Source organism: Cantharellus anzutake, assembly GCF_015039405.1.
Source record: "Cantharellus anzutake strain C23 chromosome Unknown EI90scaffold_25, whole genome shotgun sequence".
Lineage (NCBI taxonomy): Eukaryota > Fungi > Basidiomycota > Agaricomycetes > Cantharellales > Hydnaceae > Cantharellus > Cantharellus anzutake.
Window position 1 is genome coordinate 378,388 of NW_024066975.1, and position 21,895 is coordinate 400,282.

The 21,895-nt window shown below is 49.7% G+C and overlaps 11 protein-coding genes across 11 annotated transcripts; 7 read left to right on the top strand and 4 right to left on the bottom strand.

The window, feature by feature from the left end:
* Nucleotides 1-89: 89 nt before the first annotated feature.
* EI90DRAFT_3124004 (tyrosyl-DNA phosphodiesterase-domain-containing protein) lies at nucleotides 90-2,485 on the bottom strand (the record flags this gene model as incomplete). Its single annotated transcript, XM_039063668.1, has 10 exons — nucleotides 90-296; nucleotides 353-491; nucleotides 542-642; nucleotides 703-813; nucleotides 866-1,054; nucleotides 1,107-1,463; nucleotides 1,513-1,593; nucleotides 1,645-1,866; nucleotides 1,929-2,088; nucleotides 2,148-2,485. The coding sequence occupies 10 exons, from the start codon at nucleotides 2,483-2,485 to the stop codon at nucleotides 90-92; spliced, it is 1,905 nt and encodes a 634-aa protein (XP_038915699.1).
* A 108-nt stretch (nucleotides 2,486-2,593) lies between these two features.
* EI90DRAFT_1095484 (ERG2/sigma1 receptor-like protein) lies at nucleotides 2,594-3,811 on the bottom strand. The gene is made up of 4 exons (XM_039051486.1): nucleotides 3,458-3,811; nucleotides 3,051-3,398; nucleotides 2,897-2,990; nucleotides 2,594-2,841 (listed from the first exon to the last, which is right to left on the bottom strand). Exons 1-4 carry the CDS (start codon nucleotides 3,587-3,589, stop codon nucleotides 2,708-2,710), a joined length of 708 nt encoding a protein of 235 aa, XP_038915700.1. The 5' UTR covers nucleotides 3,590-3,811; the 3' UTR covers nucleotides 2,594-2,707.
* EI90DRAFT_3154829 (WW domain binding protein 11-domain-containing protein) lies at nucleotides 3,379-5,285 on the top strand (the record flags this gene model as incomplete). The annotated part of the gene is made up of 10 exons (XM_039065956.1): nucleotides 3,379-3,398; nucleotides 3,458-3,718; nucleotides 3,772-3,803; nucleotides 3,862-3,919; nucleotides 3,972-4,007; nucleotides 4,049-4,360; nucleotides 4,416-4,481; nucleotides 4,535-4,642; nucleotides 4,694-5,025; nucleotides 5,088-5,285. The coding sequence occupies exons 2-10, from the start codon at nucleotides 3,676-3,678 to the stop codon at nucleotides 5,283-5,285; spliced, it is 1,185 nt and encodes a 394-aa protein (XP_038915701.1). The 5' UTR covers nucleotides 3,379-3,398; nucleotides 3,458-3,675.
* Nucleotides 5,286-6,022: 737 nt separating this feature from the next.
* Nucleotides 6,023-6,371, bottom strand: EI90DRAFT_3059271 (uncharacterized protein). Its single transcript, XM_039060425.1, has one exon. It carries the CDS (start codon nucleotides 6,226-6,228, stop codon nucleotides 6,067-6,069), a length of 162 nt encoding a protein of 53 aa, XP_038915702.1. The 5' UTR covers nucleotides 6,229-6,371; the 3' UTR covers nucleotides 6,023-6,066.
* Nucleotides 6,372-6,525: 154 nt separating this feature from the next.
* On the top strand, nucleotides 6,526-7,242 carry EI90DRAFT_3059273 (uncharacterized protein). The gene is made up of 3 exons (XM_039060426.1): nucleotides 6,526-6,596; nucleotides 6,658-6,815; nucleotides 6,884-7,242. Exons 2-3 carry the CDS (start codon nucleotides 6,764-6,766, stop codon nucleotides 7,009-7,011), a joined length of 180 nt encoding a protein of 59 aa, XP_038915703.1. The 5' UTR covers nucleotides 6,526-6,596; nucleotides 6,658-6,763; the 3' UTR covers nucleotides 7,012-7,242.
* Nucleotides 7,243-8,414: 1,172 nt separating this feature from the next.
* On the top strand, nucleotides 8,415-10,449 carry EI90DRAFT_3016626 (amidase signature domain-containing protein; the record flags this gene model as incomplete). The annotated part of the gene is made up of 7 exons (XM_039057013.1): nucleotides 8,415-8,996; nucleotides 9,064-9,213; nucleotides 9,267-9,268; nucleotides 9,326-9,659; nucleotides 9,708-9,779; nucleotides 9,837-10,120; nucleotides 10,170-10,449. The coding sequence occupies 7 exons, from the start codon at nucleotides 8,415-8,417 to the stop codon at nucleotides 10,447-10,449; spliced, it is 1,704 nt and encodes a 567-aa protein (XP_038915704.1).
* Nucleotides 10,450-11,088: 639 nt separating this feature from the next.
* On the top strand, nucleotides 11,089-13,182 carry EI90DRAFT_3145704 (uncharacterized protein; the record flags this gene model as incomplete). The annotated part of the gene is made up of 5 exons (XM_039065328.1): nucleotides 11,089-11,263; nucleotides 11,335-11,410; nucleotides 11,476-11,617; nucleotides 11,671-12,709; nucleotides 12,731-13,182. The coding sequence occupies 5 exons, from the start codon at nucleotides 11,089-11,091 to the stop codon at nucleotides 13,180-13,182; spliced, it is 1,884 nt and encodes a 627-aa protein (XP_038915705.1).
* An 893-nt stretch (nucleotides 13,183-14,075) lies between these two features.
* On the top strand, nucleotides 14,076-15,212 carry EI90DRAFT_3016628 (uncharacterized protein; the record flags this gene model as incomplete). The annotated part of the gene is made up of 1 exon (XM_039057014.1): nucleotides 14,076-15,212. The coding sequence occupies one exon, from the start codon at nucleotides 14,076-14,078 to the stop codon at nucleotides 15,210-15,212; it is 1,137 nt and encodes a 378-aa protein (XP_038915706.1).
* A 964-nt stretch (nucleotides 15,213-16,176) lies between these two features.
* On the top strand, nucleotides 16,177-18,614 carry EI90DRAFT_3145710 (uncharacterized protein; the record flags this gene model as incomplete). Its single annotated transcript, XM_039065329.1, has 11 exons — nucleotides 16,177-16,299; nucleotides 16,393-16,483; nucleotides 16,542-16,709; nucleotides 16,779-17,110; nucleotides 17,176-17,191; nucleotides 17,241-17,467; nucleotides 17,528-17,699; nucleotides 17,979-18,158; nucleotides 18,215-18,418; nucleotides 18,453-18,475; nucleotides 18,549-18,614. The coding sequence occupies 11 exons, from the start codon at nucleotides 16,177-16,179 to the stop codon at nucleotides 18,612-18,614; spliced, it is 1,602 nt and encodes a 533-aa protein (XP_038915707.1).
* A 1,403-nt stretch (nucleotides 18,615-20,017) lies between these two features.
* Nucleotides 20,018-20,679, top strand: EI90DRAFT_3124013 (uncharacterized protein; the record flags this gene model as incomplete). The annotated part of the gene is made up of 5 exons (XM_039063669.1): nucleotides 20,018-20,095; nucleotides 20,151-20,225; nucleotides 20,286-20,388; nucleotides 20,448-20,566; nucleotides 20,590-20,679. 5 exons carry the CDS (start codon nucleotides 20,018-20,020, stop codon nucleotides 20,677-20,679), a joined length of 465 nt encoding a protein of 154 aa, XP_038915708.1.
* Nucleotides 20,680-20,947: 268 nt separating this feature from the next.
* On the bottom strand, nucleotides 20,948-21,650 carry EI90DRAFT_3124014 (uncharacterized protein; the record flags this gene model as incomplete). Its single annotated transcript, XM_039063670.1, has 4 exons — nucleotides 20,948-20,973; nucleotides 21,039-21,272; nucleotides 21,309-21,376; nucleotides 21,427-21,650. The coding sequence occupies 4 exons, from the start codon at nucleotides 21,648-21,650 to the stop codon at nucleotides 20,948-20,950; spliced, it is 552 nt and encodes a 183-aa protein (XP_038915709.1).
* Nucleotides 21,651-21,895: the final 245 nt, after the last annotated feature.

Here is a 21,895-nt window from a genome sequence, read left to right on the forward strand (position 1 = left end):
CGGGCTGGGATGTTGCGCATCCACTGACTGTATACCACACGATACATAACAGATTACAGACGCCATGTCAATTATGTCAGCTTGAAATATTAAGCAAAGGAAGCAAGTGAATCGCTTGCATCTGGATATGACACGGTCAATGCCTGAATCATACTGTCGAGTAACCGAAGGCATACCCAAGGCTTGCTTCTATTGTAAGGCGGTACTGGCCTCTTCCAACAAGCGACTTCATCAGCTTTGGAAGGCAGCTCGTTTTGGAAAAAGGGAAACAGGATGCCGAGTTCGAAGTTACGAATCTACTCGTTGGACTGTCATGAGCCTTGGAGGGTGAAACAAACGAAAGCATACGGACGTTGATGGAGGGTGTATCCTCGTCTTGAGACTCGTCGTCACTCATATCTCTGCGAGCCTTTGAGCTCCTTCCCGTCGCCCTCTTCTTCCTCTTTTCTCGGCTCAAAGTCCCCCAGGCAGAAGGCGAAAAATTATGTGATCTGTGTAGAAACAGTGTAAATCGGAAATCTTTGCAATCCATTCCACTTACCCGACGTAACACCATCCACCAACGTCGCCGTCAATACCAGAGACTGCTTGGGTATCAGGCCCTACTCCATTCTTCTTGGACACAAATAGCCCCAGCATCATCTATCATAAAGAGAATAACGAGTCAAGATGGGTACTGGGCTTATTCCCGATGGGATGCACCTTCGTATGCATCAGTATCGAACCTGATGTCGCTTTGGGGTCGTGGAATAATTGTCTCGGGAAATTCTTCGCCTCCCACGTCGAGGGACTGAGAAACATCGAGCCACCACGCTTCATAATGCGAGTTCGATAGCCGTCGAATCGGCACAATGATTTCACTCACATGGCGGCCAGCGGCGTCTACCGTCTCCAAGGTAGGATACAATATTTTCATTAAACTTTTGCTCGGATAGGGTTGCTCCTTGATGGCCTTGGCACTCATTGAAAGCCACGAATTGTAGCCGTTACCTCCTGTCGCCGATATCCGAAACCCTTGTATCCAGTCCGCAGTGTATCTCCCGATTGACGACCCCTTGACAAGCGCTACTGTGTCACAACGAACATTTTACGGTGACCGCCCTTACCTGATATTCGAGAGATAGGTCCTTTCCCGGTGGAGTCCTGGCTCCGATGGTTCGAAGTGCTCTCATGAGACCCGTATGACCGACGGTCTGCATCTCTTGTCCAGTGAAGGTCCCTGGTAGGCTGGCGACAAGCCTTATCTTAACTTTCGAGAAGTCATAACGATTTAGAACAGCCTCGATGGAACATTTTGGGAGGCGAATGACCCCAGAAGACACGGCTGCTTTCATACCCGCTTCAACATTCATCCTCTTAAGATGAGCGATTAACGTAGTCCTGAAAGCTTTCCCATGAGAAGCTTCAGCTTCGGGACTTTGTGTGCTGGAAGCCAATAGAGGGAAATCCTGTACCCAGCTCATCTACACAGTCGAAATCAGAAAGGTAGTAAAAAGGCCGGCATAATCTTACATTTTCAATTCCCCACCAGTCATAGTCGAGCAAATTAGCTGTGTTGACGGCCACACGTAAACACCCATCCTTACGGAAATACTAGCGGGCGTCCTTGTCAACGGGATTCTCAACATAGAAATAATTTCATACCAAACATAATTTAGTGTGCATCACGCCATGGCCTGGAGGCATCCATGGCGTACAGTGAAACCATGATGTGGTATCCAGCCGCTTCACTGTAGCCTCCGTATATCCATTAGATCGTGCTGGGGATGAGACTAGGATATTCGGAACTGATATTGGAAAGCATGTTGCGACCCAATCAAAATCTATATCCATGGCCGTCATAATGGACCATTCAACTGCGCTACTCTATTGAAGAGACAAGCAGAGATCAACCCTACAGTTTGTTCTCTCACTTGTGGGATTCATACCTCTCCTATGATATCTTTGAGGGAGAACTTTGGCTTGTAATTTGAGAATCTGCTTGGAGTTTGTCTTAATGTCCCATCCCAGAAGGGCTCGATGTTTTCATGTTTGGAGATAGAAGTCTGCAAGGGAGTAGGCACATCTCCAAGCGGTAGTTCTATCTTGCTGGCATGGGTAGCATTGGATTGGGGCATGCCTTTGCGCTGGGGTCTAACGAAACTCACCGACGCTTGGCAAGCTGCCCCACAGATTGTTGAGAATGGTCCGAAGATCCTGACGCTTTTTGGGGAGCGTCCACTGCCACCGACTCAAAACGTCTCTTTCTCCTCTGCAGCCGTGCCTCCTCTAGGCGTGCTCTTTCTTTGAGAAAGTCGGAGGGAAAAGAAGTGGGGTTGCTTGTGGTTGTATTAGAGCTTTGGCGTGTACTACTCTCAGCGTCGCCGACGTCAATTACCTCGCGGCTCTCCGAAAGAGATAGAGCAATGGCTTCTTCAAGCTGTTGCTGTTCAAAGATATCTGAGTCAGCATCGCTGAGGTCATCGACATCAATGATCTCGTTCATAACTCTGAAGCTAAAGAAGTTGGACCTGAGGGCTGAGCCTCACCACGGAGCTCAATTTGATCACGGCAATCCCTGGACAGGTAGACGGTAGTCACGTGGTTCGGGTCCGAAGAGCAGACCTAATTTGGATTGTATGTATGCATTGGACGGTGGTCTTGTTCAAATTCTGGAGAGAATAGATTCAAGGTGTGGACACTCAAAGTTGAACAACGAGAAGTCGGCTTAGATCTTTCCAACCCATAAGTTCCTCAGCATCTCCCTCCCTGTTATCACGATTGTATCATATAGAGTCGGAATGTCAAGGGTGGACGAGAGAGTATCCGCAAAGCCAAATGGCAGCATAAGGGGTATCCATCCTGTTCATCGATGTAAGAGGAGGAACTGAATTTGAATTTGACATCTCCAACAAACCTCGTGCATACTCCAGAGCGAAGCACCCTTCGTGCATCTTATACTGTTTTACTGACCCGCGCGGGAGATGATGAACTGAGCCGGGTGGGTATACCTGATCAGGACCCACGTTAAATTGGTATGATCATGCCAATTACACGATCCCCGGACATACCTCCTTTGACAAATTTGGGGGCGCAAATGCCCACTGCTCCCCTTGGAGTATATGGAAATAGTCATCAGCGGTGTGACGGCCCGTGTGGCCCTCAGTTCCCAGCGGAGTTCCAAACACGATTAGGTATTCAGTGATAGAGGCATGAATGATATACATGGCACCCATGGCACCCCCAGCATTGTTAAACACCCACTCCTTCTCCTTGGGATTGATGTGCTTGGGACCGTATGTGGCAGTGAGGTTAGAAACGATGTGTGAAATGATTTTCGGCATATCGTCTGGGTGTGTTGCAACAGCTTGCTTTGACAGATCATGTAGGTAGGGAGGGTCTAAGATGTACCAACGATCCTAGTGGCTCATAAAGATGAGCGGAAGGACACGACAAACACTAATACAGTCTACTTTACCTTTATAGTGTCCAAGTATTGACATAATAATGCGAATAGCGTAATAAAAGTAGCAAAAGCTGCCAATCTTGGAAGCCTAGAGGGAGGAGGGGGAGGAATGGTGCTACCACTGGCCAGGTGTTTTGGTGGCATGATTTGGTGTCTGTGCTGAGAACAAAATTTCGGGCCGGAAGCAAACCCGACCTCTAAGCGCCGACCAATAACAAACGAGGCCCAACATGGCAAAGGGGTCGAGAACGCTCAATCCAGTCGATGCACATAGTAGGCCATAACATAAGCACTAATCTCTCGCTTGCTGATGGCAATGCTTTCAGGGAAAGCCGAGAGAAAGAAGGAACTCAAGAAAGTGAGGATCCATCTCTGCTTTGGTCGGCTTCAGCTAAGCTTTATTGTCTTTTGGTCAGAACAAGGAACAACGAGTGAAGAATAGGGAAATAAGCGTTGTGAAGAAGGATACAACAGGTTCGCCCTCCCCCTTCATTGGTGCATTCGACTCTCAACTTTGAGTTGGAAGGCCTCGAATCGGAAATTCGTCATTTAGAGGATTCGGGTAAGTGGCGCAGCATGGGAAGACTCGCTAATTCCCTAAAGCACGGAAAGGAGAGCTCGATAAGAATGGACAGGAAAAGCTCGAATCGCTGCGGAAAGAAGTGGATTCCATTCGAAAGACCAAAACAGAATACGTTGCTGCCCACCCAGAACATGAAAAGCTAGTTTTTCCTGGGAGGAAATCTGCACCGTCAGGGCCATCCAAGGTCTCAAGTAGGCCACACATCAACGACTACAATAAGCATCTGTTTGGATCGGACGGCCTCCCACTGAATCCCGAAAAATCCATTTATTATGACAAACTACTAAACCCAACCGGTATGCCCCCACCAGGGGCAGTGTACATGGAGCACCGTGAGTTAGATACCTGTTTATCCTCCCCCTGACCGACCTCCTCGATGTCCAACAGCCCCCCTGCAGCACGAGGTGTCCGCCGCCCCGAATGAGGACCAGGAGACCGACAGTGACAGTGAAGGTTTGACTTTAGGACTTAAAACAATACCACTATTCACAAATGGGCTGCGTTAGGTGATGTTCCTCTTCCCGCCGGTCCGCCACCCATCCATGACAGCGACGATGACAGCAACGAAGACATTCCAATGCCTGAAGGGCCACCCCCAAGCTCTATCCCTCCCCGTAAGTAGATATTTAGAGACTGCAGAAAGATCCATTGATTAAACCCCCTAGCAACTCCAGCTCTGCCGGACTCTTCGTTAGTGCCGCTGCCATTCATTCTTCGGCCTCTGCCTGCCGAACCCCCTGTGTTATCTCATATCCCGCCGCCACCTCCGGGTTTTCCGCCTCTAGGTATCCCTCCACCACCTCCTGGTTTCCCGCTGCATAGCATTCCTCCACCACCCCCTGGCTTTCCACCCATGTTGGGTTTCCGCATCCTCCCATCACCCTGGCGTCACCAGGGCCAGCACCACCCTATCCCACTGGTCAAGCCGTATCTCCACTTGCTTCTACGCGACCTCACTCTAACTCCGCCCCATTGGTCACACATTCGCCTCGACTGGGTACAACTCCACCACCCAAATCATCTCCATCACTGCTCCCCCCTCCCCCGTCTTTGCCAAAGCGTCCTGCTGTGATGTCCGAGAATGCTACGGTCTCCGCCGAGCCCGAACTACGTGATTTAAAGCGGGAAAGTACAGCCTTCGTCCCAACTGCCGTAAAGCGGAGGAAAGTAGAACCTACACCCCAACGAATGAATGCTGCTCCCAGTGAAAGTGAAAGCAATATTGAGCAGGTACAGGTTTTCACCCCCAATGGTTAGTTCTAGCTAGCGAATCCGACTGGTTTTTTGTTATTTTGGACAAAATTTTGAACTTGAATAAAACCCACCTGGTTCCATAATTTGGGAACTAACATTACCTTGCTTATACGAGGATTTAATACCGTAGTATTACCCAAGCGTGACCTTTTAGCAACGCTGCGGCAGGCCGGGGGACGGCGCCGCTACGCCGCGGACAGTTTCAAAAGGATCGAAACCAAAAGATGATTATGACAACTTCTTGGATGAAATGGGGATGTTTTATGTAAAGCAATAAGCGGAAGTCCACAATGTTATTACGTTGCATGGGGGTTTTCGCCATCCTGCTTCTCTACATGAATAGCAATGGGGACTACATCGCCATTTTTCAGCCGAACCTCGGCAGTCCACTTGCCGATATGCCGTATACTATTCGACGTGTCAGTCCCTTTGAAGCTTATGACAGCGTCTGATGGCGCAAGAGTGATAGCATGTGAATCCTGGAGATGTTTAATCACTTCCGCGACTCGAACCGACCCATAAATCGATGATAATCCAGTTCCAGTTGTCTCCTTCGGTACTCGACGCGGAAATATCAGCGGTGGCAATGCAGAGAGTTTCAGACGGAGCTCTTCCAGAGGAACTGTTCGAACCTGTAAGGGAGACGTCTGACAATACGATAAGTGGCGAAACTTTGTGGGGAGAGACACGCACCACGGGCCTATCCATAGAGTAGGGATCTGTAATCTGTGCTGGGGGCTGTGACGGGGGTGGTTGGAAGCGGGCCTAACAACGAACATATTTGTCACGCAACGCGATCGAAGCATACAGAACGGCTCACGGCAGGCTGCTCCGCAAAAACAGGCTCTTCGCCTCTCAATACGTATCGAGCGAGCTTGCGCGGTGCAAGAAAGTTCCTCATTCGACCAGGGGCAACATCATGGACGGACCCTGCGTGGAAAGCCATTTGGGCCCATCTAAGAACGAATAAGAGAGGGCTCACCTCTTGGCCCCAGCCCTGCTATATCCTATAGAATGCTGGATGATTGACTTTCCATGGCAGAAATTGAAGAACAACAAGGTCACATACTGCGGTCAGCTGCACGGTGATAGCCCGATGCGTGTGAGCATGTCTGTGTGGTACAAGGGCTTTCCCAGCGCCAAGCAGGCTTGGTGGACTCATGGTGCCCGCATTTCGATACCTAGCTACTGTATGCAAGCTTCGTAGAGCCCTTCCCAAGGAATGAAGGATGCACATGGCGGGTGGTTCCTTGAGAAGCCTCGGGGTTGGCCGACATTGATCATGAACCAAATGGGTAAGGGTGCTTCTGAGGACTTAGATTGCCCCCCATCTCCGTATGAAGCTCTGTTATTACTGATGACAAAGGACACTCACTACATAGCAGCATCTAAGACCGATTATCCGACTGTCTAATACATGTGCGATTCCGAGCCTCGCACGAATGAGAATTTATTCCGAATTCAACTTGTGATGCGCGACAATGAAGATTCTAGCTTCAGTACCCGATGAAGAAGCCCAAGATTCAGGTAGCCGTACGGCATACTTCCCCATCCCGATTGATATAGACTTGCCTTGACTGTTTTTCGTGTTTCTGTAGTTGTTCACCCTCAAACTCTAAGGCCGCCTCAAATGGGCGTGGCCCAGAGGACGAAGCTACCGAAAAAAGGGGCCGTATGGCTTCCTAGTCCACTGGATTTGTGGCCCTTGGGGTGTGAACCATGGCAGTAATGGATGAGACGTTCGCATTGCCCATTCTAGCATGATCAGTTGGGAACCATGAACGAGGGATATTTGCCATCATTTTCACAAAATTCTTGGGTGATTAGGGTTACCCTTTACACAAAGAAACTAACTTGGAGTCCGAGGAGCTCGCGCTGGCAGCAGCAATATTCCAACATGCTCCTTAGCGTCAGGACTAAATATCGGTTTCAACTTGAATTCACAAAAATATTGGAGCTCCTCTCAGCCGATCTAAGACCAAGCGGTCAGGACATAAACCGATGCAGTGATGCATGCGGCGAACTTTGCAGCTCGAATCCACGAGATCATGGGCGCTTATCAGAATCCCATCCATTGAATCACGGATCAGAAAGAAATTGCACCGGCTGACGTTAGAGTGTAAAAATTTGCCATATCAAAGCGTCGAAAATTACGTCTAGGTCGTTGGGACGCAATGAGCGCTTGTTTCCCCTGTGTAACAACATGATTGGACGATGGAGATCATCGGCTACGAGGGTAGATCCTTCATCAGGCCTCCCACCAGCCACATAGGTTAGTTAGATTGGAACCCTGTGGAAGTTTTGCGACACATAAGCGAGACAAGTGACGTCCGCAGAGGATGGGAACGGCAAGCATGTGGGTAGGGCACGAGTGCCGAATGCTGGCATAAATGTTAAGTTTTATCCTCATGACACGGCTGTGCAAGACCGTGCTCAGAAGACTGTCTGTATTGATCGGTTTGTTGGGGTAACAAGGCCGAGCCATGAAAGGGGAGAGGGAATGGGCAGGGGGCAGCAAGGTCATGGCTCAATTCGCGCACAATAGTGAAACAATGACAGAATAACGTTCAGTCGAAATGTGGAGACACATGGCAGGACATCCGTAATGCAAAATACCGAGGCGGGACTGGCAATCCGCATCGGAGAGGATGATGGACTCCCGTCAACGTTGAATCCGTTGACATATCCTTAGTAATGCTATTTTTTTTGTTCGTTTAATATAGAGTGGAGACAGAAAAGCTGTCCTAATGCCTTGTAGCACGGAGACAAAGGGAACAAAACAAGAACCTGCCCTTGCAAACCTGAACTCGTTGATCGCGAGTGGCGGTATTCTGCGCAGCACTAGCTGCAATACCATGGGAATCGAGGTAGTGCGTCGAACCCAGGGCACTGCTTGGTGAGGAGCTCAACCCTACGACTACGATCAAGGCGGCCAGGAGGAGGAGGGAAGAGGGGGAGTTCCGTAAAGTTTGGCTGTTAGAAATTGCATTGAATGGCCACCCGGAGATATTGAGTCCGAAATTGACCGCCCTGAATATGTCTTTACTTTTAGCGCGGTGTTCTTCAGGCTGTGATTCAAACTGGATATAAACCCCCCCCCTCCCGTTTCCTTTCTAAAGGCGGACTCTCACCATGGGCTTTTCCACTTCCAAATCAGCCCCTGAAGTCAACAGCGTTCACCCTGCGCACAAGGCAGCTGAACACAAACGACATGTTCGAGAGTCCATCCTGTCCCGGTACCAGCATTGGCGCCCTGATAAAACCGGCGATATACCACAGGATGTGTCTGCTTTGGTGACTGCCAAGCTCGACGATCGCGAACGCGCCATTGTCAGTCTTGATGCTACCGCGCTACTTGAGCATATCCGTCAAAGCGCTTATAGCTCTGTGGAGGTCATAACTGCTTACTTCAAAGTCGCTGTGGCAGCACAGGACCTTACCAATTGCTTGACCGAAATCTTCTTTGATCTTGCTCTGGAACGTGCCAACGAGCTTGACGAATACTTACGAAAGGAGGGACGTGTCGTTGGTCCCCTTCACGGCCTTCCTGTCTCCATCAAAGACCACATTCTCGTTAAGGGCTTCGATACCTCCAGTGGTTACACCGCTTGGGCTGAAAAAACCGTTGCCAACAAGGATGCTGTTGTCGTCGACTTGCTCCGTAGGAGCGGTGCTATCCTCTACGTCAAGACAGCCAACCCACAAACCCTTCTTGTGAGTGGGGGCGTGCTGTGTGAATCATCCACGTGTGCTGACATAGCCTCCTTTTTTTTTTTGCCAGTCATTAGAAACGGAGAATAACATTTTTGGCCGAACAGTAAATCCATTCAATACTAAATTGTCTCCGGGGGGAAGCTCGGGTGGGGAAGGTGCCCTGATATCTTCATTCGGAAGCCCTATGGGCATCGGGACGGATATAGGTGGCAGCATCGTGAGTTTTGTATCCTTGTCCTTCATTATAGTTTTTTCACAAATTATTCTCAGAGGTACCTTGGTGAACTTATATTTACGCCTTTCATTTCCGACTAACTCTTCGTTTTCAGAGTGCCGGCAGCCCACTGTGGACTGTATGGTATGAAGGGTTCCGTAGCTCGTATGCCGCATACAGGGCTTATGGGCTCTCAAGATGGGATGGACAATATTATCGGAGTTGTAGGCCCACTGACTCGATCGGCCCGTGACCTAGCACTTTTTGCCCGAGCCATGTTAGACGCAGAGGCGTGGACTGCGGAACATCAGGTGCTTGAGATTCCGTGGAAACCCGACGTTGTTGAGGGAAAGACATTGCCAAGACGTCTCTCGATTGCAATCCTTGCAGACGACGGGGTTGTCCGACCCCACCCTCCATTGTTAAGAGCTTTGGAAAAGTACAGAAAAGTGGGTTTCCCGGTCCATATCAGCGAGTCTGTTACTGATGTGGAATAGGCTCTCGTGGCCGCTGGCCATGAAGTAATAGACTGGGTGCCCATGCGCCATCAGGAAGCTTGGGATCTGATAGTGAGTCTTTCCCCGAGTCGCTAGTCACAGTTCACCAATTTCTCCTTCTGGATCCAGGTTAAATTTTACTTCCTCGATGGAGGTGAAGAGTATTACGAGACATTCAGGGAGGGAGGCGAGGAGCCCATTGCTACTGTTGCCTGGATCCTTTCACATGTGAAAGGCCGAGCTCCTTACACCGTTCGCCAAACCTGGAAGTTAAATTGTGAAAGGGAGAACTTCAGAGCCGCGGCTCTCCAACACTGGAACGAAACCAAGCGTCGCACAGAGTCTGGCCGTCCTGTTGACGCGATTTTGACACCTGCATTTGCTACCCTAGCACCTCCTCACGACACAACAAGGTAAGTTATTTGCATTGTCGCCGCACTCTTACATTTATGGGATTCGTAGATGGTGGGGCTACTCCTCTTATTGGAACCTAGTTGACTATCCCGGGATTGTATTCCCCACTGGAGAACGCCTCGTTGTAAAAGACTATCCGGAGGGCGTTGAGTGCCTTCCGCCAGCCCGAAACGATGTGGAAGAATTCATACGTTCTCAGTGGAACCCCAAGACGTACGAGAATGCACCCGTATCTCTCCAACTTGTGGGTCGTCGTCACAATGAGGAAAAGCTCCTGGCAATTCTCCAAAAGGTTGAGGAGGCTGCTTCTGGGACTCTACCACCCTGATCACACTCATTTTCTAAACAACGTTCCTTCCACCAACCTAAGTAGAATAGAGCTCTGTATATATGACCTTTATGTATGCGCCCTCCGGTATACGGTTGGACATTTGACGACGACGATGATGGTGATGATGGTGATGGATTCAACGTCTCTGTGCTGCGCTAGTCGGCATACGCCGTACTTATATGAATCAAAGATAGCGAGAGGGTGTATGAGGTGAAATGTTTGTAACAAAAGTGTGGGGCTGCGTGTACACAGGATCTCGGTTATGGGCTCGCGGGAGCGTAGGAGCTAGGGAACAGGGTTGCAACACCCATTATGGCTGGTGTAAACGGTGATGGAAAGAGAAGAAAATTATCAGAGCTGACCCTCCACGCACCCCCACCTGATGCGACTGAGTCACATTCCCCCTCCCCGGTCTAGCCATCGCCTCCTCTTTCTCCCTCCCAGATTTCCGGCCACCTGACGAACGTGTCCAGGTCGGTGACTCGTGCCATGCTTATATAATCAATTTGACTCAAGGCCATCCAGGCCAGCACTTGCGGGCTTGTGTAGTCATCGCACTGCTAATCATAGAAGATCGAGTGTCGCATCAGGAGCGGGGGTCATCTAGAGCGAGTCATACTTTTCGCATAAGTCAAGATGAACACTTCTCGTATCACTCCGATACAGTCCAGCTCTCCGGTCTCCAAGCGTCATTCGAAGCAGTCTCTGAACCATCTTCTCAACTTTACACTACCTCCTCGAGTACAGCACCCTCCTCCTTTGCCGCGAAGACCTAGACGCTCCGTTCGACAGCTGAGCTGGAACAAAGAGAGTGAGCTGATGATTCTTATCACCTGTGGTTCCGCTTTATCGTTCCTAAATGGCACATATGGCATCGGCCAGAATTCATCAATGCGCAATATAGGTTTGTAGTGCGTCCGACTGGCGATTATACCGTACATTTTGCGGATCCCGATATGTAAGTGCGCCTCCTGAATCACTCCAATGACGATCATGTATTCTTGTCCTATCCTCTCCTTCAAGTTATTTTCAGTGGAAAGACATTCTTCAAGTCATAATTTCAAGACCGGCTTCCGATGGAAATGGCGCTGGCTGCGATAGTGCCGCTAATTGCCCAATATGTTTGTCGCTGCCTGTTGCACCGAGGATCACGAGATGTGGACATGTAGGTGTGGTTCAACAATGGCAACATTCTCCCTCTTAAGTGCCATGAGAAAGGTGTTCTGCTATCCTTGCATACTGCATTATCTCGAAACTGGCGACAACACCAAGTGGAACCGATGCCCAATATGTTTCGATCCAATAACATCCGGCCAGCTGAAAGTTGTCCAATGGTCATACGCTCCGTGCTCCCCTCCGCCCGCTCCCCACCACAAGTTGACGTTACGTCTAATGGAGCGGCCTCATAACACGACTCTAGCGTTGCCACGATCCAGCACATGGCCTTCTTTACCCTCTTTAGAAATCCTTCCACCCCATGAAGCCCCATTCCATTTTCTTCCAGACGTTCTTAATTTCTCTAAATTTATGCTGGCTACCCCGGACCAGTTAGTTCTTGATATATCTCGCGATATTGAGGACTTGGATCGGGAAGCGCAGCTGTTGCTCTCATATAGTGACACATTGGGAATTTCCTTTGTTCACAGAGCGCGCGAGCAGTGCGTTGCGATGCTGCGAGACGCGCAGAAGATGGAAGAGGACGGTTCCCTAATGCAAAGCATTGAGGAGAAACGCCTGCTACTCCGGGAGGCGCAGCGCACCGCTGAGATCCGAGCGCCACACGCAGCTGTGTCATCACTGACGTTTGTTGAACGCCCTACTCCCGAACACACTCAGTATCAGAGCCCCGAAGCGCTGGTTTCTACAGGGTTAGCCCCTATTCTGCTTCCGATGAATCAAGGTCGAAGCGCGCGTCAAAGACGAAACGTTAACCCCCCTCCTCATTCGACGCCCAATTACATCTTTTACCAGGCCGCGACAGGCGCTAATACTTTCCTCCATCCGCTCGACACCCGCATTCTCCTATCCCATTTTGGCACCCACGCGGCGTTCCCGAACGAAATTACTGTTGGTGTGGCGTCAAGTTCGGAAAGCACAGTTGACGATGATTTGAGAAGGCGCTGCAGATATTTGGGTCATCTTGCGGAGGGGGCTGATGTTGTGTTCATCGAAGCGGATCTTGAGGCCGTTGTTGGGCTAGAGTCCCTAAAGCCTTTCGAAAACGTTTTGAAAATTCGGCTTTCTCGGCGAAAAGATCGTGCGAAACGAGAGGAGAAAGCTCGCATCAAAGCGGAAGGGAAAGAGATGGCGAAACTTATGGACATCCTGTCGGTCTCTCAGTCTCAAGTGCTGTTGCATGATCGGGGAGATGAACGCCAGATTACGGATGAATCTCAAGATGGTGATGGCGATGAAGGTTATAGTGATGGGAATGTTGATTTCAATGTCGAGAGTGGCGCATCAGTGGCACATCCGCCACAAGCGGCAATTTCTACCACGGGAGCTTGGGGCGCTCGATCATTTGCCTCGGCTGCTCATTCGGGAGTTGCCTCTATCGGACAAACCATCAATCCCCCTCGGTCTCGGCTTGCCAGAAATGAACCTCCCACGGACTGGAATTATGACGAAGCGTGGCATGATTTGGAGGAAGCTCAGCTCAATGGCAAGCGCGGGAGAAGCAAGAAGCTCATCTTGCTCGGTGGCGGTGGAGGACGCCGTGGCCGCAATTAGGTCTGGCGTATCGCTCGGTGTTGAGGGCCGTTTGACGCTCAGACAGAGGCTGTGCGTTGCCGTATGCTTTCCTTGATTAGGGGTAAACGCACTTTTCCATTGCCCTTTTTTTACGTCTTGTACACCTCACACATTGTACATTAATTATGAAGAATGGACTCATGCCAAATTAGCTTTCGTCACAGGAGAAGCCAGGACAGATACCATTGCGTATCAGGAGTCACACACACAATAATGCAAGATGCCGAGGGAGACTGAGTCACGTTTTGTCCAATGGTGATGCGATTCAATTGCATTCGACTCATGATCATCCTCCCCGTTGGATATTTCGAGTGCGCGCGGAGGCTGCGCGCGCTGGGGATCTCATACACTGCGCCTTTCTCCGCCCCCTGTCGCATTTCCTCCTTTATGTGACCCCCTTCCACGGATTCCGCTTTCCTCTATTTGTCTATTTGTCTTAAACATGACGAAACACGAGCGCTTGCTCGCATCTTGATGGTATATCAGGAGCGACACTGCTTACCCGAATCACGTCCACTTGGTATTTTTGGTTTTTCTTGAATCTGGGATCAGAATTGATGGAGGATTCCATGATTTTAGTTTGGGACAGCCTAACATACAAACAATTCCATACCCAATTCCACGTAACGCGTATTCCGCTCCCGCGCGTCCGAGATGGAATATGACTCGCTCTGTTTACTTTGCGATTGCGTTGCCCTTGCATGGCCATGCGGATCCGCACTGCGCCAGCTGTTGTACTGACTCCTACTGCGCTTAGTTTTTCGCATATAAAGACTCAGCTTCACTGAGCCGACTCACTACACCAAGCGCATTACTCCCTCAGCGATCACCAGCCCTCACAACCTAGTCAATTCTTCGTCGTTTCATTCAACATGCCTGATCTCTCTTTTGCGACGCCTGTGAGGTCGGAAACCCTCGACATTTTCCACCGGGTTCATCACACGGCGACCGACTTCTTGAGCGTTGCTGGACGAGCCCTTCAAGAAAGGGAACGCGAAGCTAACTGTATATTGCCCCATGCTCTCAAATACCGTGACATCGAAGGAGGGGTATCGACCCCGTTGGAGTCGAGAGCAGCCATACACGACCCCGCCCAGCCTTTCCATGAGCAGCTATGGATTACTGTGTGGTCCCAGCGCTCGTATTCATCCTCCCCTTCCCTAGACTTGGTGGCCACTATCACCCATTCTGAAATCGACAATCTCCCTATATTTCTTTGGTCTTCGACCGACACCTCCCAACTTACGAAATCCTACTTGGCACCACGCTTTAACGTCATTGTGAGATCCATGCTCTCCCAAATTCCAGCAACCCGCGTGTTTTCAGTGTTTGGGCCTAATATCTTGACCAAATCGTTCGCTGCTGCGTGGACTGCTGCAACGGGCAGTCACCCCTACCCGCGGCCCTATTATGAAGCAGCCCTTACATTTGTCACGCGAGAGACATTACGGGAAGAGGACAAGACGCGTCCGGCGCGGCAGCGCTATCCCTTCCTCATTCGACGCGCTACGCTCGCAGATATCCCAGCTGTCGCTGATCAATGCTACGAATTTGCGTATGGGTCCGATTTCGAGCTTTCGCCCGATGACTCTGTGCGTGAAGCCTCAATTTACGTCAAACGTGGTCAGATGTACGTGTGCGAAGTCGAGCTGCCTAATGGTGAACGCCATATGGCCTCCATTTGTGCCGTCACACGGAACACTGCCCGAAATGCCACCATCTCCAAAGTTCATACGTCTTCCGGATTCCGTAGTATGGGATACGCTGAGACTCTCGTCAGACGAGTGTGTCATCGATTACTGCACGAGAAAGAGAGCCGTTTCGGTCGAGCACCCCTGGACTTCGAACCATACGATGCTGTAGCTCTTTATGTTGCACATGAGAACATTGCCGCATCCACGGTTTACGATCGCGTGGGTTTCCAGGGACTCAGAGGGAAGGCGCGTCCCCATGGAGTAGAAGATGTGTTGGAATTGGGTTTCGAAAATTCCATCAAGGGGTATTGGTAATTCGAGTCAACACTAGATGACATATTCTCCCCCCTATTTCTTCTACAAACGAACATTTCCCCCTTCTATCATAGCATCTGCGGGCCTGATGCGTAATCTGACTGCATCCCGACTCCTAATTCGTAATACTCAATCACTAACACGCTATCACAACACAACTAGATGGCATAATTCAGCCTCTGCCTTTGTCCAATTTTCTTCACCATATTCTTTCTCACCCAGCTGCAGTGGCGCTCACTCCCTTATTTACTAATCCCTGTAATCTTCGGTAATAATCTGATATGTTCGGCCATTGCAGTGATTACTACAATTAACCACCAATGCACCCCTATTTCTGTGACTCGACTCGAAACAAATGCGCGCCTAATCATAGGTCTTTGGTGACCGAATCATGGTGACGCAGCCACGGCGTGGCTATATTGCAAAGTGGATCTATTTTTGCAGAATGGCTGTATAATCATTGGACACAACATGATCGGGGACTTACATAAAAAGCGTTTGTCAGTGGGAATCAACTGAAGGAATATGCAAAACCGTTACGTGGCCCTACCACTCCTTGATACAACTAGACGCAACTGGTCTAGTGCGAATGCGGCGGGAAAAGCTCGGGAATGATGAAAACTCACAGCCTAGCTATATCGGGTATACGACTCAAATACATGACCCGACAATGCAACCTTATTCCTAAGAAACCGCAGAACACGTACTGCGGCGTCTCCTTTGTGCGCACGTCTTTTTAGTCTGCGTAAGACATACTATGTAAACTATGAAAAAAATAAAAATAACAATAACGATGGGAAGATAGAATGGAATCAAGGATGGGAGCTTTGCCACTGCTACCAGCATCTGGATCCCATTACTATGTTGGGGCGTGGCTGTGTTTCTGTCCCGATCGCTCCGTCTTCCACAATCACAGCCTCCTACTTCGCATGGCTGACTGACTTGGACTTGGACTTGGACTTGCATGTCCTCCGGCATTGTATCACGTCTGCTGTCGTCCACAGCTGCCGCCTTCGACTCTCGAATAATTGGCCAAGCAGCTACCGCCTTGACTGGAAAAGCTGCGGTGCTTAAGAATGATGCCCAAGTAAGGAATTTAATCGCCTCAGATTACGAGCGGGTCCCCCTGATCCCTCCCCGAACGTGGATCGGATAGGTGAGAATCAAACAACGGGAACAGGAGTCACATTTTTATCCCACCCTTATCGACACGTTCGGGAGGCGACATAATTATTTACGAATATCCCTCACGGAGAAATGCAACCTACGCTGTGCGTAATGTGATAGTTTTGTTTGAACCAAATGCAGGAATTGAGACCCGATATGCAGGTTTTTACTGTATGCCAGAGAACGGCGTTGAACTATCTCCTAAAGCGCATATTCTCGCTGATGATGAGGTCATCAGATTAGCTTCCCTTTTTGTCAGAAGGGGCGTCACCAAGATCAGGCTGACAGGAGGCGAGCCGACTGTGCGAAAGAATCTAGTAGAGCTTGTAGGTACGTCTACCGCTGAACCCCTGTCCCCACACCGCAATCGCCTTGACAGGATGTAATGCGCGGCAACAGGTCGTCTCAATGAATTGCGAGCTTTGGGGTTGCGATCCATTGGGATCACGTCAAACGGCATCGCCTTACACCGCAAGTTATCAGCCCTGGTGGATAACGGCCTTACGCACCTGAATTTGAGTCTCGACACCCTCGATCCTCAAAAGTTCCAACTCATCACACGCCGAACTGGGCATGATGCTGTGCTCAAATCACTGATGACTTCCTTGGATTCCCCAGGCATCGAGGCAGTGAAGCTCAATGTGGTTGTCATGCGAGGAATCAATGAGGACGAGGTTTTGGACTTCGTTGGTCTCACAAAAGAGTTGAATATAGCAGTTAGGTTCATTGAAGTGAGCGTTCTCTCTACCTGGACACCTGGCACAAAATGTTTAATAGAGTTGTTTTCGGTCAATAGTTCATGCCCTTTTCAGGTATGTTGGGTCCAGACAGCTTTACAGCGTCTCATCAGCCAATCACTAGGCAACAAATGGAGTCACAATAAGATGGTACCGTCTGCTGATCTGCTCAGGAGAATCAGCGAGCGGTGGCCTGAGACAGAGGCGGTTTATCCTGGGGAGCCGAATGGAACTGCGAGAATGCATCGGATTCCCGGTTACTCTGGCTCATTCGGCTTCATCAGCAGCATGTCGGATCACTTCTGCGGAACGTGTAACAGACTTCGAATAACTGCGGATGGTATGATTAAGGTAGAGCTGTATTTGATGAGCCTACGGATTACGCCATGCATCTGACATTTTTTTGCACAGGTATGCCTTTTTGATCCCAAAGAAGTATCCCTGCGTGATATCATGCGCAGCGGTGGTAGCGATGGAGACTTAGAAACTGCCATTGGACTTTCTGTCAAGGATAAAAAAGCGAAACACGCCGGAATGGAAAATATAGATGTCGTTCATAATCGCCCCATGATATTGATAGGAGGTTGAGTTGCCCCCATTTGTGTCACCAAGTGAGTCATCTCTGCTCACGGTGCATACTTCTCACCAATAGGTTTTGCGCAGTCCCGACATGTCATGCCGCCCCTCACGCCCATGAGGAGGTTGTTCTCGAGCGTGTCGCCCTCTTTATTTGCATCACGTTTTCAGCGCACGTTCAAGACTGTATCTACTCGTGTACTACCAGCAACGCGTCCACTTGTAATTCAATGTAGCCGTACCAACCCTGGACACCTCCATTCGAGTGCCAGGCATTCCTCTCCAGAGAGCGATGTGCTTGGTTTGACACATATGGATGAATCTGGAAAACCTAGGATGGTTGACGTGGGCGGGAAGGCTATCACTAGCCGCCTGGCTGTTGCCACAGGGTCTATCATCATCCCAGCCCATGCTCTGGATCTAGTCACACCACATACACCTGATCTTTCAACTTCCTCTTTCGTACGTCTGGTGCTTCCACTGCAAGGAACTGGAACGTCAAAATTAAAAGCCCGGAAAAAGGGCGACATTCTCGCTGTGCCCAACTTGCTGGGATAATGGCTGCAAAAGCTACCTCATCCCTTATCCCGCTCTGTCATCCATTACCACTCACATGCATAAGCGTGAATCTGCTGCCTGTTCCTGACGAGTTAAAGATAGTTTCCGAGGCCCGTGTTTCTTGTGATGGAAAGACGGGAGTGGAGATGGAGCCTTACTGCTGTATCTGTGAGTTTACTCACAGTGTGGGACATGATAAAAGCTGTTGCGGGGAAGGAAATGATTGTGAGTGTCAGTCTTCTTCGACCCCCCCCCCATGCCATGTAGTTTCTGAATCACTATTGTTGCGACGCCTAAGATTAGCGATATTAAAGTGGTACATAAGTCAGGAGGGAAAAGTGGCGATTGGACCCGTCCACACTGAGGAATGCGAATACGATCCCTCCCTCCCTTCTCACGTTACAAACATGCATCAGCTTTATTGGTTTTGGAGTAGTACCAGCCTCTAAAAAGATCTATCTCTCTTCGTACCCCATTTGACGCACTTACCGACACTCCTACCCAGAACACTCGGACGGGATGCTGCGCAGACTCGCAACCCTCCTTCCGGTGGAAACGTCCCTTCCACAGCAAACGTCATACCAGGGATAGCCTAAGCAATGAGATAACAAACTCTGTTTACATTTTCCGATATGCTTCTTTGCCCTCGCAGCAACTATTCACCTGGTGCATTGTTTGCCCGTTACCACATTCTATTCTCCGTAGCTTCTATGTAATAGCTCGGTCGAGGGGCCGCAAGCGGCTTCACGAAATTGCATGAGAGAAGCGCTGGTTCCTTTCTCCGCCATGATCAGACGTTTTCCGGACGAGGTTCCACAGGAGATAAGGAAGGATTGTTCTAAGGGGTAGCCCACATATGAAGCCAAATAGGCTTTGTGCGTATTGTATTGCTGCTGGGCTGCGGGGTTTGGGCACCACATCCTAGCTCAACGTACGGATCCACCTTGATATTCTTGTGAAGTTACACTGGCCTGTTTTTTCTGATGCCTCGCCTGTTGCAACGCCAAGCAGGTCCTCGCACCCCCTCCCCTCAAGGCAGGATGCAATAAAAGAAAGCGCTTCGTGGATTTCATGTCATCCATTTCGGCCTATTGAGACACCAAAATCCGAAAGCCTCGCGCGAAAAGTCCATGTGCCATTTACTTGTCCTTCAATTCGGTGTTCATTGCCATTGGACCAATGGCTTTCACTTATTCACCCATCTTTCTTCTTGCCGATCTTCTTCAATATGAAAGGTATCGAGCTGCATACCCTCCATTTCCCAGAGACCAATTCCAGCCCCGACAACACAGCAGAGGATGTGCTCTGGGTCTTCAATAGACTGCTGTTGTGGGTCCGTACTGGAAAGTGGTAGACCACTACGGTCTAGCTGTCCTCTAATTTTTTCTGCACATCCTTAAATTGACGTTTGCGATCGAGAGATTTTGATTAGCCAGCCAAACTGCTCTAGAACTCATTTCATTGTTCAATGATCGCCGAGCACGATGGTAGTTGGCGGCCTGGATCGTGCCGCATGGTCATGGTCAAGTCGCGAGCCCGCGTGTCCTCGGTAGTACATTCACTATGTTCGGTGGTGTGTAGGAGATAAGCTGCTCGTTGGACGGGGTCGTCCGACATAGCTTTTCTGTGAAACGAACGTGGGATACAAGTTTTTTGGGGACGAGAGATCTAAGCGATGGGTTCGTGATACCGGAAAGTGCCGGAATAAATGCAAACATCCCATCACAATGAATACAGTTTACAGCCAGCCAAGCGATCGGCGCCTGAATGTCAAAAGGACTCATTCCAGGCTACAAATTCGTTGAAGAGTTCTCAGAAGAGTTCGAAACCGGATTTGAGGAAGAAGTGCGCGTCTCAGATCCTTGCGCGGTTGAGATCATTATGACAACGGTCGGTCAAGGTTTCACTGGTGACGCTGGATCTTGGCCAGGCCGATCTCAGCATTATTCCTAATGCGGATTCCTATCGTCTCATCGTACGTAGTGGTTCTGAGGTAATCTCGGGAGGATTAACTTTACGGATTGTTCATCTTTAGGGTCTGGACACACCAACACCTTTCCTCCAATTAGGAGGGAACATCTTCAAAGGATGCTACGAAACTCTTCTCGGAAGTGAAATATTATTTAAAGAAAGCTCAGGTATGCTAGCACATGACATATTTCATAATTCAGATCAAGTAAATTTGGCATGGCTTCAGAGCATAGCCAGAAAATGATCGCTCCACATGGGATCATGTCTGAGCGGCGTGTCCGATTCAACCAGCTTGTTCTGAAGAGTCCAGAGGAGATGGAAGAAGAGGCTAGAGAGAAGGAAAACGTGAGGGCTTTCCTATTATACAGCAAACATTTGCTGGTGCGGAATCCGTTGAAGATGGGACAGCTCTGGGGAGAAAGCAGGCGCACATGTCCACCGCCATGGGAGCGAAGTAGAATCCGGGGCGACGAGGCCCTAGGTCCGCGGGAGAGGGAAAGGAAGAAAGAGTGTGAGGGGAAAGGACAAAGGTAAGGGGAAAGAGAGGGAGCAAGACAGCGGGGAATTGGGAAAAGATAATGAGAGAGTGAGCTTGGTTGGATGGACATTGATGACGCTCCTGGATAGCGTAATGCCCACACCCCTTGCTTAACCACGTTTATGTCCGGTTTGAGGAAAAATTGAAATTATTACATGTGTCTTTACAACGATACTGGAATCTGGGCATTATGTACGCGACGCCAAATTGGGCTCTGATCCCAAGAAATTATTGGCAGAAAACTTCTGCAATCCCCGGTGCATAAATACTATCGCGCACCATGAAGGAGAGTATTAAGAGCGACCTCTGCAGCCTCCTTAGTTGACATCACTTTTGCAAAGCTATCCTCCACCTGCTTGACCATTGTAACCTCGTCTACTGGAGGATACTCATAGGTTACCTGAGGGGCTACGTTGGGCGCTTTGGAGACTGTCAGAGGGAGGGCCCCAATTCCTGTATCCACCAGCACGTCTTTCAACAGGTCGAATGAATCACAGAGTGTATCGAAATCCCCTAATCAAGGGGCATCAGAGTGTAGAAAGCTCGTACAAAAGGTTTGACCCAGAAGGCTACCTGCACTCCACGTGGGATCAACATTGGGTTCGTAGGCGTTGGTTCTGTATTTGACAAGTTTACGTTATGAAAGACGATGAAATAGAATACTCACACCCCTTCAATGACTTTCCTGGTTTGTTCTAGTATCATTGGAAGGTGAACATGAAGAACGTCTTGGAGCGACCTCGCAAAAGCCGAGGTCGGGAAGGGCAAAGTATCAGAGTCGATTACACCAGCCGGTTGAAAAGTTTGAAGCAGGGTGTCCACGCTAACGTGTGTGAAATCTTGAGGCGATGGCTGTGGAAGGTCAGGTACACGTGCAGGCTGGACATCCATGGCAGAGGGTAATGGCGAATCTCTAGGCGCCAATGACGTGATGAGTTCGGCCAGCTCCGCTACAATACAGTAACACCAACGAGCTATCCTCGTCAGTCGTACGAAGGGAACGTAACTAATGGGAAAACGCTAAGGAAGAAAAGAGGTGGGAAGGAAGGAAAGCGAAGATAATCAAGGGCGCCACTGCCACTTGCAACGTCACGCAAAGCAACCTCCCGAATTCAATCGGAGTGTGCCACGCCCCG

Coding starts and splice junctions, on each gene's coding strand:
- EI90DRAFT_3059273 (XM_039060426.1), top strand. CDS start 6,764: ATGAAGATTCTAGCTTCAGTACCCGATGAAGAAGCCCAAGATTCAGGT. Junction 6,816..6,883: donor AGCCCAAGATTCAGGTAGCC/GTACGGCATACT, acceptor TTTCTGTAGTTG/TTCACCCTCAAACTCTAAGG.
- EI90DRAFT_1095484 (XM_039051486.1), bottom strand. CDS start 3,589: ATGCCACCAAAACACCTGGCCAGTGGTAGCACCATTCCTCCCCCTCCT. Junction 3,399..3,457: donor AATACTTGGACACTATAAAG/GTAAAGTAGACT, acceptor ATGAGCCACTAG/GATCGTTGGTACATCTTAGA. Junction 2,842..2,896: donor CGCTCTGGAGTATGCACGAG/GTTTGTTGGAGA, acceptor ATCGATGAACAG/GATGGATACCCCTTATGCTG.
- EI90DRAFT_3059271 (XM_039060425.1), bottom strand. CDS start 6,228: ATGGCTTTCCACGCAGGGTCCGTCCATGATGTTGCCCCTGGTCGAATG.